The sequence below is a fragment of the Artibeus jamaicensis genome, unplaced genomic scaffold, assembly GCF_021234435.1.
Source record: "Artibeus jamaicensis isolate MK-2021 breed Jamaican fruit bat unplaced genomic scaffold, CSHL_Jam_final contig_465, whole genome shotgun sequence".
Taxonomy (NCBI): Eukaryota; Metazoa; Chordata; class Mammalia; order Chiroptera; family Phyllostomidae; genus Artibeus; species Artibeus jamaicensis.
Window position 1 is genome coordinate 6359883 of NW_026521843.1, and position 13416 is coordinate 6373298.

Here is a 13416-nt window from a genome sequence, read left to right on the forward strand (position 1 = left end):
GATAATGAACTCCCGGAGCAGGGGAGGGTAGCAGGAGCAGGCACGCCAGACCCTGCCTTGCTGGCTCCTCCGTGAACCCTGCTGCCGACATGCCTGGCCGTCAGGCGGAGCACTCACTGGTGTCTCTACCGAGACAAGAGGGAGCTGAGACTCCTCCACAGGACGACGGCACTTACCTTAGACGGCACCAACCTTCGAAGATGTTCTTTCACCAGGTGTGTAATCAGAGGTTAAAATCAAGGCCGGAACTTAAAAGGGACAGATTGATGTCCTTGAATGTTTAGTTCTGGGATTTACTATGAAAGGTACCTTAATAAAATCAAATAAAGTCCAGTGTAGGAACCAGATGAGTCTCCTATCAGGTACCATCCGTGGTCTGACTGTACAGCACTTACTCACAGGTAGCCATTTGGTCCCTTTAAATCATAGCCTTGTCGAAACAAACAAGCTATTCTTAATAATCTTGTTGGCCCAACACACTATTCTAGTCACTGACAGACAACACATGCCCCAAGGATACTAATGACAATTCTCTGATTTGAATGTAACATATTTGATTTTAAAAAATGAGACAAGTACTCTAAAATTTAAATTTTTAATCAGAATGTTTTACACCACTAAGTATAAACCACTCACAGAGTTCGCGATTACCCTGGTTCTTGTGATTACGGAGCGTGGCGCTGGAAATGTCAGGGGCGAAATCGAGGCTGGTCAAGCCCATCTGTCCCCTGAGGGGGCTCCTATCTCGCTTATACCAGTATTTACTGCTGTTCATTCCACGGGCCAACAGGCCCTGAGACGCACAGAATGAAATCAAATTGCTGTCATTATCTTTCCTGTAAGGGGCTAGCATTTATGAGTCTCACACATGCTGAGGTCTTCCACTTGTTCTTTATACAGACTCCTCTCCACTGAATGATCTTTCTAGTGAGGAAAACTATTTTTATAAGCTAGGAATACAATTCAGTAAACATGTTAGATCTAAGAAAAGTAAAAGATGAGGTTACTGGCCACTCACAGGTTCATTTACCATAGCATTAAATTTTAACTTTATAAATTTATGTATCTAAACCTGTTTTTACCTATATGCAAACCATTCACTTACTGATCTGTCGACTGTTCAGCCGTGGGAAAGAATATCTATGAACCCCATGGCTGCCCCACATGGTCACGCACGCCGAAAGCTACCTTGTTGAAAGCCCTATCAGAACTACTAACGCAGCTTTAAAGGACAAAGGGGAGAAAATGCTGGCATTACCTGAGCACCTGCGCTCACAGCTGAAGGGTTCATTTTGTTACCTGTTCGCTGTCTTTCAGAGAAACGATGAAGCTGTGGTTCAGGGTCTCCAGGTGAGCGAGTGATTTCTCCAGATGGCTCAAGGCATCTGCGTAGGTCACTTTGGAATCGCCAGCTTCCTGAATGTCTTCTTCTGAATTTCTTTTCCTTGGCTTCTCAATAAAATGTTTGACCGTCTTCATGGCCTTGCTAGTCATCTCTTTACGTGCCTCCACAGACAGCTTTAAAAGAAAAGGGTGAACAACAGTGAGAGAAACAAACTCTGCGTGATTACATACGGCATATTTCACAAGGTATTCGTGAGCAAGAGAGAACAGAAGTTCAATTGTAATATGTGCAACTTCGGCCAATGTGTAAGACTTTTATTATACTAGTTTTTCTTCTGTGAAACAGACACAGGGAAATACCATTTGTAATATTAAATTAGTAAACAGAGATTTTTAAAAATGCTAATCCCAAATATAGGCGGTGTTATGATAAAACTAGTGTTCAAATGCAGTGTTGGCTATAACGCAAAAACAAAGTTAGTAATACAACTGCAATTCCCAGTTCTGGTCACTTATTATAAGGGAAGAATCCAAAAGGAGAAAATAGTATAGGCAGAAAGATTTAAACTGGAACAAGGCTACAAAAATAAAAACTTCAAAAGCAATCTAATTGTCTGATATGAAGAGAAATGATAACTAGCTTACAATAAATTACTAGATAAAATATTATATAGTCATTAAAATTAGCACTACAAAAACAGTATAGAAATTTGGAAAGTATTTACCATAAAATGTTAAATTTTAGGAATCAGAAATTAAAAAATTGTCTATATCATGCTTATATTTAAAACCTGAACTCTATTTGTGCAATCTTTGGCTGAAGATTGATTATATATACATATATATGCTCATATATCTAGCCATCTATACTTATATATCTAATATACTTATATATATATATATATACACATGTGCATACTGTACACACACACAAAATTAGTGACTTTTGTTTAAATGTGATTATAAGCCAGTTTGTTCTCAACTTTCCACATTTTCTATAATAATTCTATATTTAGTCATTTACAAACCAAGCGTTCATTGAACTCTGACATGTGACTGCCACCGTGTTACGTATGCAGTGGTTGCATCTCTCTAACAATGTTAAAAATGCTAAGCTCACTTGGCCTCGAGAACACAAAACTAAGTCTGATCCCAACCCATTCTGCCGGAGGCACCGCCCACCTCGGAGCCACCGTGGGGCCTCAGCACACCTGCTAACGCGTGCTGCTCTGGATCCTGAACTTCAGGCTCTGGCCTCCTGTCAAAGCATATTGTACTGCAGCCTTAAAGAGACTTTTCGTTGGTATTTTAAAACAGCAGCAGATGGAGTCCTGAGACAAAACCTCACAGTTCCTGTCAAAGTCTCTTCAACCCGGTCACTGTCACTGTGTCTCTGAACCTTCTGAAAAGCAAGCCCAGGCCTCAAGACACAACACCTGACACCTGAGGCTGCAGCAGGAGGTGAACCTCTCCTGCCCTCCATTTCGGCAGGTTCCCTTCGAGTCGCCCTAATTAGCGCTTCATGACAGAGACGGCTAACACGTTCTTAATTCCACGCAGATACTGACAGAGGTATCTTTGGGAAAGCACTATTCCCAGTGACTTGTACCTCCATGTTCACTTTCCAAATGCAGCTTCAAAGTAACTTCTGTAGCCCCTCTTCTCGCCAGTTGGCCACCTCCAGCCCCCACGGCACTGCATGAAACCAGCAGCTACCACCAACTGGCAAGTACAGTTACGTTATCAACTTTCTCTACCCAAATCAACTGCACATTCCCTTCTGTGGCTGAGGAATACAAGACACCAGAACCTGTTAAACTTTAGCTCAACAGACCTCCCTACTTCCCCCACTATGTGGATGGGAAGACTGAGCCTGGACAGGGGTGGGGTTAAGTGATGTGCTGGGGTTCATCACAGGAGTGAGAAGAGTAAAAGCCAGCATTCAGATCCCTCTGCTGTCGAACCAGTGCCCCCTCTCGCCGTACATCCGACAGCTCCTGCTTGGTCATTCCTGCCTCCGCACAGGTTCCGACGGTGCGTGTGACAGAGTGAATGCTGGCTGAACGCTGAACTGCTTAGCAGAGGACCAATGAGAACATACTGTCGTGACTCCCTCCTTTCTCTTCACCTGTATTTGATCCCTCAAGGAATGTGGGCTCGGGTATACCAGCTGGCCAAATGTTTACTCTCCTGGACTATCATGGAGCATGGAAGAGTTTCAACAGCAGACTGGCAAGCAAGGAGGGGCAGGGCAGGCCATCCTTGTGCAGGACGCAGGGCCCGGGAGGAACAGCAGGTCTCCACGCCCTTGGGCAGGTCCAGCTGCATCGCTACTGCCCAGGGTTTCACTTGCCTTTGTCAACTGTCCCTGGAATGGTTGGTAAGAAATCAGATAAGGTAACTTGTAAATCCATCAGCAAAAGGTCTTCCCCATAGAAATTCTCATTCAATGGAAGCTCGACTTCAGTTTGACCAACTAATATAATACATAGGCCATCTTCCACCTGTTTTTATTTTCCTAATAAATTTGTCATGTAATTCCCCTTTAGGAAAACCTTTCTTCTGCTTCCCAAATTCCTTAGCATGGTACTCAAGGACTTTCACAAGCTGCCCCAAGCTGAACCCCTGGCCTTGAGGTGTAACTGTGACCCACACCCTGAGCTCTGGACACACAGGCCTCTCATTACTCACCAGTGTCAATATGTATCCTGCCATCTCAACAAAATGCTCTTTTCTCTCCTTTGCAAGACAAATCCCCAGTCATGTTTCGACTGACATCCTGGACTCCCCCGTTCCTGCAGCCCCCACAGCCAGTCCCTGGGCCAGGCCCCTGCTCCAATGTCTAACTAATAAGCACACACCCCACCTCCGTGCAGACACACAGACTCAGCTCAGCAGCACCGAGCCGAGGCCGCACAGAAGTCTACACTTTCACAGAAGCTGCTGTTGGCCCTGAGAGCTGAGTATCTTCAGGGTTTTAATTTTCTACCTCATCACCAGTGTCAGCAGAAAAGTTTTTTTCCTTATTTTTAATGATATTTCAAAATAGTTAAATAACGACACTTACCCAGAATACAGAGTGTAAATAAACGCAGCCTTAAGTCAGTTGCCCCGAGAGAGCTGGGCCTCGAAGATGCAGACTAGTGTTATGCCAAAGGACCCAGGGCTTTTATTCCACTGTGCACTTCAGCTTTTCACCTGTTTACTCCATAAAAACAGGTTTATGGCTGCAAGACTACAGGGCAAGTTTAAGAAACACAAGTTCAACACTGGATTTACAGCTAGGAGACTTATTTTCTTTGAACTCGTGTACGATGGAGCAAGCATGAAGAAAGAGAGAGTAAGATCGATACAACGAGCCACAGCGGGCACAGCCATGTCCGCACACACTGACCCGAGAGGCCAGAGTGTGCTCTTCTCCTTAGTTTTTTTTTGAAGCCTATGAAATGAACATGTCATTCACACACATCATTATTATAATAACCAATCGAAGATCTTTTTAAACTATTCCCTGACAGCAATTTGTAATTGCTATTAAAAAATGTGGATTCTAAAAGCTAAGTGGCTAAGCTGTTCTATCACTCGATAAATAGGTAATGAACATCTATTTTCCAGGCCCTGTGGAGAGATGAGATAAGAACAGGAGGCAGGCTCAAAGAAATCACATTCTGTATAGGAGATAAGATGGTGGGAAGGGAAAAAAACCAAGGAGCTATCTGTGGCATCTGCAAGTGGTACGGGGTGAACCTTCAAGGTATACCCAGCCCCCACCCAACTCCATCACCTCCCAGCACCACTCCACACCACGCCACCATCACCCCCCCCTGCTGCGATGGCTCTCACTGGCCTCCCGCTGTGGTCATCACCAACAGAAGCATCCCATGGTGAGCCACGCTCCAGCCCATGAAGTCTGAACCAGAGCAACATGGCATTTCTGAGCCAATGCACTAAGCAGCCCACATGTTCTGTTATCCGGTCCCCCTGCAATCCCAGCCGTGGCAGCTCAGGAGGGGCAGGTCCCAGACGCAGGGCAGCCAGCAGCCTAGGCCCTAAGAGGCTCTGCGGTACAGACCGCTTTGCCACCTCTCAGTGGAACGGGGACACGAGGGAACGGGAACCCTGGTTGTGTCCACCACGGTGCTGCTGGCTTTAGTTGGTTACTCCAGCCTTCCCCTAGGAGCAGAGTGGTATTTTCGGAAGCGAAATCGGATCACATCACTTCTCCAAGTACATCTATTTAATGGCTTCCCAGTTCGCCAAAATAAAACCCTGTCTCCGATGCCCTATTAGGGCCTGTGGGACTTGCTCTTCCCCTCCCCTGCCTGTCTAACCCTCCCCCTGCCCCCCCACTGTCACTCCACTCCCAGCTCACTGGCCTCCCTGCGTCCCTCAGTGCCCTTCCACGTGCTGGTCCCTCCGATGAAAGTGTTTTCCCAGAAACCCTCCTGCCTGGCCCTGTGCTTCCCTCACGGTTTTCTCCTGACCGGGCAATACTATTTTTTACTTTAGCACTGATTTGCGTTTCTGTCTGCTTACTGTCTGTCAGCGTTGTCTTCCCAGAGCCCAGAACGGTGGCTCACACATAATAAACGCCTGTGCGTCTGTCGCTTCCGTGGGGAAGGAATGACATTTTGAGAATCAGAACAGCAAAGGCAGAGTTGCAGACTCTGCTTTTTAAGCAGATATTGAGGCTGATATTGGGTGGACACCAAGCAGCTACTAAGGCTGATACTGAGGAAATGGCAGGGGACTTGGGGTGCATGTCTAACCCCCGATGAAGACTCCAGTCTGGACAGGGCGGGGGTGGGGCGGGCCCCACAGGGAGCACGGCAGGTGCGGCAGGTCTGTCACACGTTCGTTCGTTGGGTTGGCTGGTCAGTTCTCACAATCCCTTACGAAGACCTAAGACCAGGCTCGGCTGAGGGCGGTGAGCTGGACCTGGCCTGCAGGCCACGGCTTCCTGGCCCCTGACCTGTAATACTGGAGACCTGCAGCTGGGAAGGTGAACTGAGAACACGTTGCGAGTGGTCCCGAGCGCCCGGCCAGCTGTGCCGTCTGGACCACAGGCACCAGAAGCCGCCTGGCCCACCAAGGACAACTACGGGGAAGCAGCCTCCTTGGTTCCCAACTAAAAACACACTGTAGGAGAACCTCACACCAAAGAAATACACGACGCCTGTCGCTGAGAAGAAATAAGACGCCATCCTTTCTCAAGCTCCCCTTCCCTTGTCCTTCCAGGATCAGTTCAAAGGTCACTCCTCCAGAAGTGGTCCGGGAAGAAGCCGTCCATCGCTGACATCGTCTCTGCCCAGAGGACACCCCACCCCACTGGTGCCTTCCTAAGGCACTCGCTACCCCTATCAAAGAGGGCATCGCCCTGCATTAAAATCTGGTTAAAATTTGTGCATCTCCCTGACTAAACAATGAGATCCTTCTGGGCAGAAACTGTGCTTTTCAAGTCTCTGTACTGCTGGCACGTAATACAATGTCAAGCACATTGCGGACAAACAGAAAATAGCTGCTAAATTACTGAGCAACTCTGATCAATGTACAGGGAAAAAGAACCTTTGAGAGCACAATGAATGATGTGTTCTCAACACGTCCCTGGAAACCTGCGTCCAGAATGTGCCCAACGGCTCCAACGTACCAGCGACTCTGCAATGTCCTGTCCCTGTACGGGGGCCCCACGAGACTGCAATTGTGAAAGAACATGTCAAAGGACTTGACACAAAATAAAGGAGACCAGATGTATGCCAAGAGGACGAGCCGTGGCTATTAGAAGTCATGGGGGAAGAGGCACAAGGACCTTAAACAAGCGATGACTTTCAGTTTTTCCACTGGACAGGGATGGGTGCTGGCGAGGCAGACAAGATCCAATCGGGTCCCTGCCCCAGGGCATGTAAGAGCCTGGCTGGAAATGCACAGAAGCGCCATCACTATAAAACTGCAACAGGGTAAATATGAGCTGCCACAGAGCGTCTTGGGAGATGCCCTTGTACTGACAGAAGTGAGGGCCTGGGTCCCTAGGAAAGGTTTGTTGACTCTTCTAAGAAGAGTCCTCAGGAGTGAGTGGGCATTAGGACAGGAAAGACTTCCAGGTGGCCCCCAGGTCCAAGGACCCAGTGGGGACCGAGAATATCGGCTTGGCTGGAGTGCAGAAGGCAGGCAGTCCAGGCAGAGAGGGAGGGAGAGGCAAGCAGCAGTGAGCACTGGAAAGGCCGAGTGCCAGGCTGATGGGACTGTCCCTTCTCATTCCCAAGCCTGGGAAGCCGGAGAGAAACGGGTGTAAGCAGGAGAGTGACACCGTCAGTCGGCTTGCTTCCCACTAACGGCTTCACCGAAACCCACCAGGACAACTTTCATCGTGGGTGGGCGCTGCGGGGCTGAGTAGTCTTGCTCAACGGATACTTTTTTCTCCCTCTGTGAACTGAACATAGCGTGACTTCGAAAGTAAGGCTGATACTGAGGAAATGGCAGGTGACTTAAGGAAACCCAGCTGCTACCCACAGAGTCAGGTGGGAAAATTGGGGTTTGGATACGGTTTACATTGCTAACAACGAGTACCCAGAACAATGGGCGAATCATGAGCAAAGTTATTTTATTCACATATTTTTAACATCACAGTTAATTTGAAGACTGAAAAACATTTCTTAGACTAATAAAAGGTAGGTAGATATCCACTCAATTTGGTCCCTTTGAAAACCTCACGCTACTTTTTCACCATTCCCTCCTTCACGCCCAAACACCACATGGGAGACCCGGTCTGGCACAGAGGAGCAAAGGTAAATTAGGGCACAGCCCCTACCTTTGATGAACATACGTCCTAATAGGGAAGCCAAACACAAAAACAAGTATTCATAAAATGTGACAGAAGTATAAATCAACTACGTGGGTGTACTTACAAAAATGTCTTAGGAAGGCAAGCCAATCTTTATAAAGGAGGGGCCCGTCCGTAATCAGGCCTGGAAGAAGGTGGCCAGGTGTCAGGGGAGAGAGTGGCGTGGTGACTTACACCAAGGCTTTTATAGAAGAGAGAGTCTGTGGCTGTGACGTTCCACCTTCCTGCATCGCCCCAAAATACCCAAGGATGTATCTTCCCGCCTAAAACAGTGGCTCACCGCCACACGGAGCTCGTGGGCGTGGAGGAGAGGGTGCAGGGAGACAGCTAAGATGGTATTCGGAAAAAGGGGAAGAAGTGTTTTTAAAAAAGATCAAAATACCCCAGGGGTCTGACCCCCCATGGCTCCTTCTCAATCGTACTGACAGGAAGAGCTGGCCACTCACCAACCCCTTGGTCCCCCTGTAAAGTCACTGTCCTGGGGGTGAGGAGAAGTCTCAGTGCATGTGGAAGGTCTGTGAGTGTCCAGGCAACACCGTCCCACAGGAGACATCTCAAAGGAGGGCAGGGTCACCACGGTGTCACATTCTCCTTTAGTACTGTGGTCTTCAAACCAGGGTGCGAGTGCCACCTCATGTGATATCTTTTCAAAGAACACAGAGATGCAGACAGCTTCGACGGAGCTGGTCTCCAAGTTCTCACCTTCTCTAAACACTCTTTCCCGCAACTGATCTTCTGGAGAACATGCTGGAAGCCAGGGTGCCATGTGGGTCTCTCTGCGACCCCTGTTCACATCAACCAGGTGCCCCCTACAGGGGAGAGGTCTGCCACCTCCTTCCTGAATCTCACTGGGAGTCCACCGTCCTGAGTCCGACAAGCTCCTGGACACCAAGCGCAGGGCGATTCAAAACCCGGGTGTGTGAAAGGGTTCTGATAACCACACAGCAAGTTACTCTGTGCATGTCACACGGCTTCCAATCCCTTACTTTCAACAAAATTTATGAACAGTCTAATTGAGCTGTCAGCTGATAAGTCATTAAAAATCATTTTTAACAATAGACCACTTTGTGATTTTCGGCTGACACTTGGAGGGCATTCAAAGACTTGAGTGGCACCACCACGACAAAACTCCTCCCCCATCCGCTTATGTGAACAGGGCTTTTACATATTCATATCCGTCAAAACAGGAAATGGAAAGGATCGGTGTTGAATGCAATCCCGATCTAGCAATAAGTGACAGTCATCCGCGGACACACAAACTAATTAAAAACGACGTCTAAAGCCCTGCCTACCTCATTAAGATGTACATTTTAAATAGTTTTATTTTTATAATTAATACATATTTATTAAAAATGTTAATGCATCTACGTTGCTCTGGCCTAATGTATAATGCAGTAATTTAAACAAGAACTCAATGCAGAGCCATAATAAAAAACATTAGAGTCCCATGGTCACAAGAAAAACTATAAATGTTAATTTCTGGTTATGGAATTATTTTTGATGCAGAGAAACAAGACCTTCAAGCAAAAAAGCACCTCATTATAAAATGACATCACAGTGAACTGCAAAAACTCCCAACACAAAACAATTCTGTCCGAACTCCTTCAGTAAAAGACGTGACCAAAGCCTAGGGTGACTACTAGCCACCAAAGGCCATTAGGATGACCACAGTCCCTATTCAAACACCTGAGCAAGTCCAAGGTTGCCAAAGGCACAGACTTTGCTCTGCCAAAACCCAGTGACGGGCCACCAGGCCCTGCCACCGAGTACAGCAGCCACGCTAGAAAGCTGGCAAACACAAACCCCTCTCTGGCCCTCTGAGGGGTGAAGCTTCCCCACTCAGAGCTGCCCACTCAAGGGTTGGAAGCTGCCTTTGCAATGCCAGCGCCGTGCTCCACCTCGCACACCTCCCATCATGAAGACGGCAGAAGCTGGTCTTCCAGGGGAGGGCCAGTTAGCAAGCCAGAAGGCCCACTCACAGGGACCAGCACTTCTGCCCCCCTTCAGTGCCCATCAGGGACTTTTGCTTAGCACGCCCAGTGTGTATAGAGTCTCCTGCCCTCTGTTTTGGTGAAGTCGGACTCAGTTGACATGGATTCTCTTCTCTGATGCAGTGGTTATCACAGACAAAACTAGAGTCTGGCTTTATTTCTTTTCAACAAAAGCAACAAAGTAGGAAAAGAAAGGATGCAACCTTTCTAACGGCTAAAGATATGCTTGCTCTGGCGCAGGGCAGCTGGTTCTGCTGGTTAGAGGGTTGTCCCCATACACCAAGGTGTGGGTTCCATCCCAGATCAGGGCACGCACAAGAATCAACCAGGGGAAGCATAAATAAGCGGAATGGCAAAAGCAATGTCTGCCTCTCCCCAGCCCTTCCTCTCCGTCTCTAACAAATCAAGTGAAAAAAAGATGTGCTGAAGGAACAGTGGTATATCTCAAACCATTACGTTAATGCAGACGGCCCTGGATACAGACAGAGCTACATACAGTTTGACTTTAAATGTCAGTATTTACAATACTGAAAACTACAATATCCTTTGTACCTACCTAAAACTATGGTAAAAAATGCTTAGGTATCAAGTGCTATGGTCGGAATGTCGTGTCCTCCCCCCAAATTCATATATGGAAATCCTAAGCCCCGCAGGTGAGCCTGTTGGTAGGTGGGCGGAGCCCTCACCATGAGCTCTGGGCCCTACGGAAGAGACCCTTGCTCACCAGGTGAGCACCCGGGAAGGAGGCACCAGCTGTGAAGAGGAAGAAGCCCTCACCCAAAGGTGGCCGTGCTGGCACCCGGATCTCGGACGTTCAGCCTCCGAACGGACAGCAATAAACTTCTGTCCCTTGTAAGGTGGTCAGTCTGCCACGCTTTGTTGTGGCAGCCCGGACAGACCAGCGTGTAAGAGGACAACCGGGCCACTTTAAACTCTCTCAGGCACGGGAGTGAAGAGGTTTCAAGGCCTCTGCTCTGGAGCACTAGCTCCCCGAAGTGTGACTTTTTGTTTAGACCACTGGTATTGAAATCGGCTGAGCGCCCTTGAACGACACAAAGTCCAGAGCCCTCGTCAGACTGACTGAGTAGACCTGTGGGACTGCGGACGGCACTGGAACTGGGGGAAGAAACGAAGAAGCCTGTACTGTGCAGAAGCTTCCCTTGGTGAGTTCTAAGGGCAATGCAAGCGAGCGCATTGCATCGGGGGCAGAGGCACGAGTGTTTACGATGGACTGGTGCATTGGTCTTGCTCCCACGCTACCTTCTCCGTGAGGTGTGCTCACACCACCGTGGTTTAGACTGTGCGGTCCAGCTGGCCCGCCCTCCCGAGTCCTCCCCAGGCTTCCCTTCCATCAGTCTTTATGCCTGCGGCACACGGTCTACACTCTCTCGCTCTCCGTCCGCCACGGATGAAAGTAAACACTACCAAGACATGATCTGCTTGGGGATCAGCCTGAAGGTGGCTGATCCTTCAAAGGGGAAGGGCCCAGAGTCCCTTCCCCAAGGGACTTTTATTGGGCTCGTTTGTACAAGAATACAGGTAAGGATCAAACAATAGATAGCATTCAAAGAACTATGAGGGCTTATCTTCAGTCAGGGTCAGATAGGTATTGAGCCATAAAACTCTGAGTAACAAACTTCTTGCTTGGACCCTTATCATTTAAATGAGAGCATTCTAAACAAAGCAGGTTTCACAGGATTTTACATATTCTTTCTTAGGCCTGATCACCTGGGGAACCAGCTCTTTCCAGCATAGGGTTGCACCACCTTCCCCATCATAGATTTTTCAGCTTAAGTGGATTAGAGCCAGGAAGTGCTTCTCCCAGATGGAAATGGGGACTCGGGCTCTCACAATAGCCAGGGGGCGAGGATCCAATGCTCCCTCTATGTTGCAGCCCCCCAGTCCTTCCATGATGGCCTCTCAAGTGATCATGTCTGGCCTGGGTTGCCCCTCTCTGAGGGATCATACCCACCATGGACATCGACCAAGCTTTGAGGGCAGGGGAAGAAGCAGAAGCAGCGCTTGCTGCCAGAGACAAGCCTTGTCTCCTTGGTGGCTCACATTCCAGAGGTCACTCACTCAGTCTTAGCCATGGGAGGCAGTTATAATTCCTGAAACCAGGCAGAGTGGTCCCCAACACTGTTCCACAGAGGGGGTTCAGCAAGGCCGGCCCGTGCGCCAGGGAAGGGGTGACATGGGGGAGGACACATGACAGGGCAGGGATCATTATGGCCAGTGGGGCAGCTGTCTTCCCTGGCGCCCAATACACATCTGTTCAGTGAGATGTGAACCATCTGAACATGTGAACCAACAACACATACTTGAAAAAAACTCTAAGCCAAATGGGAAAATCAGATCAACTTCGCTAGGGACTTACTGAGTTCTAACGTGTCGCAAGTGGGAAAAAGGCTAAAAGGACAGGGGATTCGGGAGTGTGAGTGCCCTGTGGGACCTTCGACCAGGGAGCTGGCCCTTTCTTTACAAACTTGTGACAAAGGGTCATCTTTCTCAGGACTGTCTGAGGTTTATTCACTTATGAGTAAATTATGTTATTATTTCAAAAACTATTTTCTATCCTTCGAGGATTCTGTCTGATCCCATTTATTCTGTGCCTTTCACGGTCATACTGGAGAAAATAATTCCTTTTCAGACGGGCTCTGCTATGCTTATCTCCCGAGCTCCTGGCTTTTACATTTTTGTCAAGATAGATGTGCTTATCCAACTAAGCTCTCACCTTGGAAAACAGAGGAAAGGGTTCCTAAAGCAAAGGCATTCCAGAACAACCAGGAGGAGGACGTTACACTCTGCTGATGCACACGGGGGGGGGGGGCTGCAAGTCAGAGGAGAGTGTGCACACTGCACACGTGAAAGCCGGGAGGTGACCGCAATTGGGTGCCGTTATTAACAAATGCATGCTTAGAACACAGAGGCATTCAATAACAATTACTGATTCTGCCTTTCTCTGTGTACACATCATTAACACCCTTAAATAGCACTTCTTATATTAAATGATCATGTGATATACATGTGTGCATCCACCCCCAAACAATGGTGAGCTTCTCAAGGGCCAGGAGCATGGTGGTATTTTGTGTGTTTACAGCACCTAGAACGGTAGCGAATGGCAGCGAAGGTGCTCTCAGACATGTTTTCTGAAGGTATTTGAAATCAACAAAACCCATCCAGTGCAGAACCAAAGAAGTCAAGTTCTGACCACATCAAAACCAAAGATCAATGGGCAAAATA

General features: G+C 48.1%; 1 protein-coding gene across 2 annotated transcripts in view; it reads right to left on the reverse strand.

The window, feature by feature from the left end:
• NBAS (NBAS subunit of NRZ tethering complex) overlaps positions 1 to 13416 on the reverse strand; it is a 253645-nt gene that overhangs the window by 42395 nt on the left and 197834 nt on the right. For both annotated transcript variants that reach the window (XM_053666925.1, XM_037151717.2), the window contains one exon: positions 1300 to 1518. In XM_053666925.1, the coding sequence (XP_053522900.1) occupies positions 1300 to 1518 (219 nt within the window). The remainder of the gene's footprint in view (positions 1 to 1299; positions 1519 to 13416) is intronic.